This window comes from Brassica oleracea, chromosome C3 (genome assembly GCF_000695525.1).
Source record: "Brassica oleracea var. oleracea cultivar TO1000 chromosome C3, BOL, whole genome shotgun sequence".
In the NCBI taxonomy this organism is placed as follows: Eukaryota; Viridiplantae; Streptophyta; class Magnoliopsida; order Brassicales; family Brassicaceae; genus Brassica; species Brassica oleracea.
This window is the reverse complement of record NC_027750.1, coordinates 17,647,807-17,649,229: the sequence shown is the minus strand read 5'-3', so window position 1 is coordinate 17,649,229 and position 1,423 is coordinate 17,647,807. Positions and strand designations below refer to the sequence as shown.

The 1,423-nt window shown below is 33.0% G+C and overlaps 1 protein-coding gene across 1 annotated transcript in view; it reads right to left on the bottom strand.

Moving 5' to 3' along the window:
- Positions 1-282: 282 nt before the first annotated feature.
- The window catches only part of LOC106330013, a 6,166-nt gene continuing 5,025 nt past the window's right edge, over positions 283-1,423 (bottom strand). The window contains exons 2-6 of the mRNA XM_013768583.1: positions 1,343-1,420; positions 1,036-1,229; positions 823-946; positions 532-747; positions 283-441 (exon numbers count right to left, since the gene is read on the bottom strand). Coding sequence (XP_013624037.1) covers positions 283-441; positions 532-747; positions 823-946; positions 1,036-1,229; positions 1,343-1,420 — 771 coding nt within the window. The remainder of the gene's footprint in view (positions 442-531; positions 748-822; positions 947-1,035; positions 1,230-1,342; positions 1,421-1,423) is intronic.

Below are 1,423 nucleotides of genomic sequence, written 5' to 3'. Positions count from 1 at the left end.
TATATAGTTAGAAAGTGCTAGGACTGACAGGGGAACTGTTTTGTTTTATTGATAGTGAAACTTGGTTAGTTATACGAAGGTTTTGTGTTTTTTTTACTTAACATATGAAATTGAAAAACATTAAAAATCATCTATTATTTGAGAAAATAACAATACTCTTATTAAAATTGCTGAAATAACAAATAAATAGTAAAACGAATTATTGTTTCTGAATAGAAGAATGCAAAAAATAAAGATTAAAACATAGAAAAAACCAACATAAAAGAAACACAATTCGCAGTGTTACTCTTCCTTCTCCTTTTCCACTTTGATTGAGGCTCGGCACAACTTTTTAGAAGTTGATGTTTTGTCTGGGAGATCAGCATCTTCCTCTTTGCGTTTTGTGAAAGGTGTTTTGCATTCTTCTGATTCATTATGGCTTGCAACTTCCAGCATGAGCACCTAATATACAAAATTAAATCCTCATCAAAATTATAATATAAGATAAATACAAATATTACGATGTATGTATAATATAGAAAAAAAACTCACATCACACGAAGACATGGTAGAAGATGATGTGCCAATCATTGAGTTAGGCTCGGATTGGGATTCCACTTGAAGAATTTTATCTCCAGACCAGACCTCAAGAACTTTAAATGTTTCTGCCCCGTTGGTCACATTGTCAGAGCTTACAGAAATGCCAAAACAAAAAGATTTTTCAACTAAATCTCTGATAGGTTCTGGTAGGAGGTCTGGATCTTCAATCTGTGTAGAGGTTACAAAATTAAAATTTGGCGCATATTGTAATCATTTTATGTAAGAGCAAAAACCAAACTTTACCTCATCATAGGAGCCATCCCACAGATCAACAGCTTCATGTCCAACAATGGTCATACCAACAGTGTTAAGCAGCATCAACTTACATGTTTCTGTGTCATCCCTCACAATCAAATGAAGCTTGAATCTATTAGAGTAAACGGATATAAGTTAGAGTGGTCTGAAATATAAAGAAATATGAAATAAACTACTAAGATCAGAAAAAAATGTTCTTACACAGGTACCACTTCAGTGATGTTAGCTTGGCATTTCCCACAATGCCAGAGTTGTTTGTTATCATTGTTTGACCTTGAAGGAACAATCTTACCAATTTTAATAGCACGATGTTTGCAACCTTTATGCCCAAAATAGAACCACGACCAATCAGTGTCAATAGCTTCAATTGAACAAATGATTTTACAGTTCTCCACCTACAATTATATATGCACCTTTAGATTAAATCTGTTATGACCATGTTATGTTTAGAAAAGTCTAAAGAGACTAAATAACTTTCTAAATAAAAACTCATAATTATGAATATAACCTGATTTGCAACAAAGAGTTCAGAGATCGTCTTGATCTCAAGACCATTCCAGTCCTCTTCTTGTAAAACAACCTCCTTCTT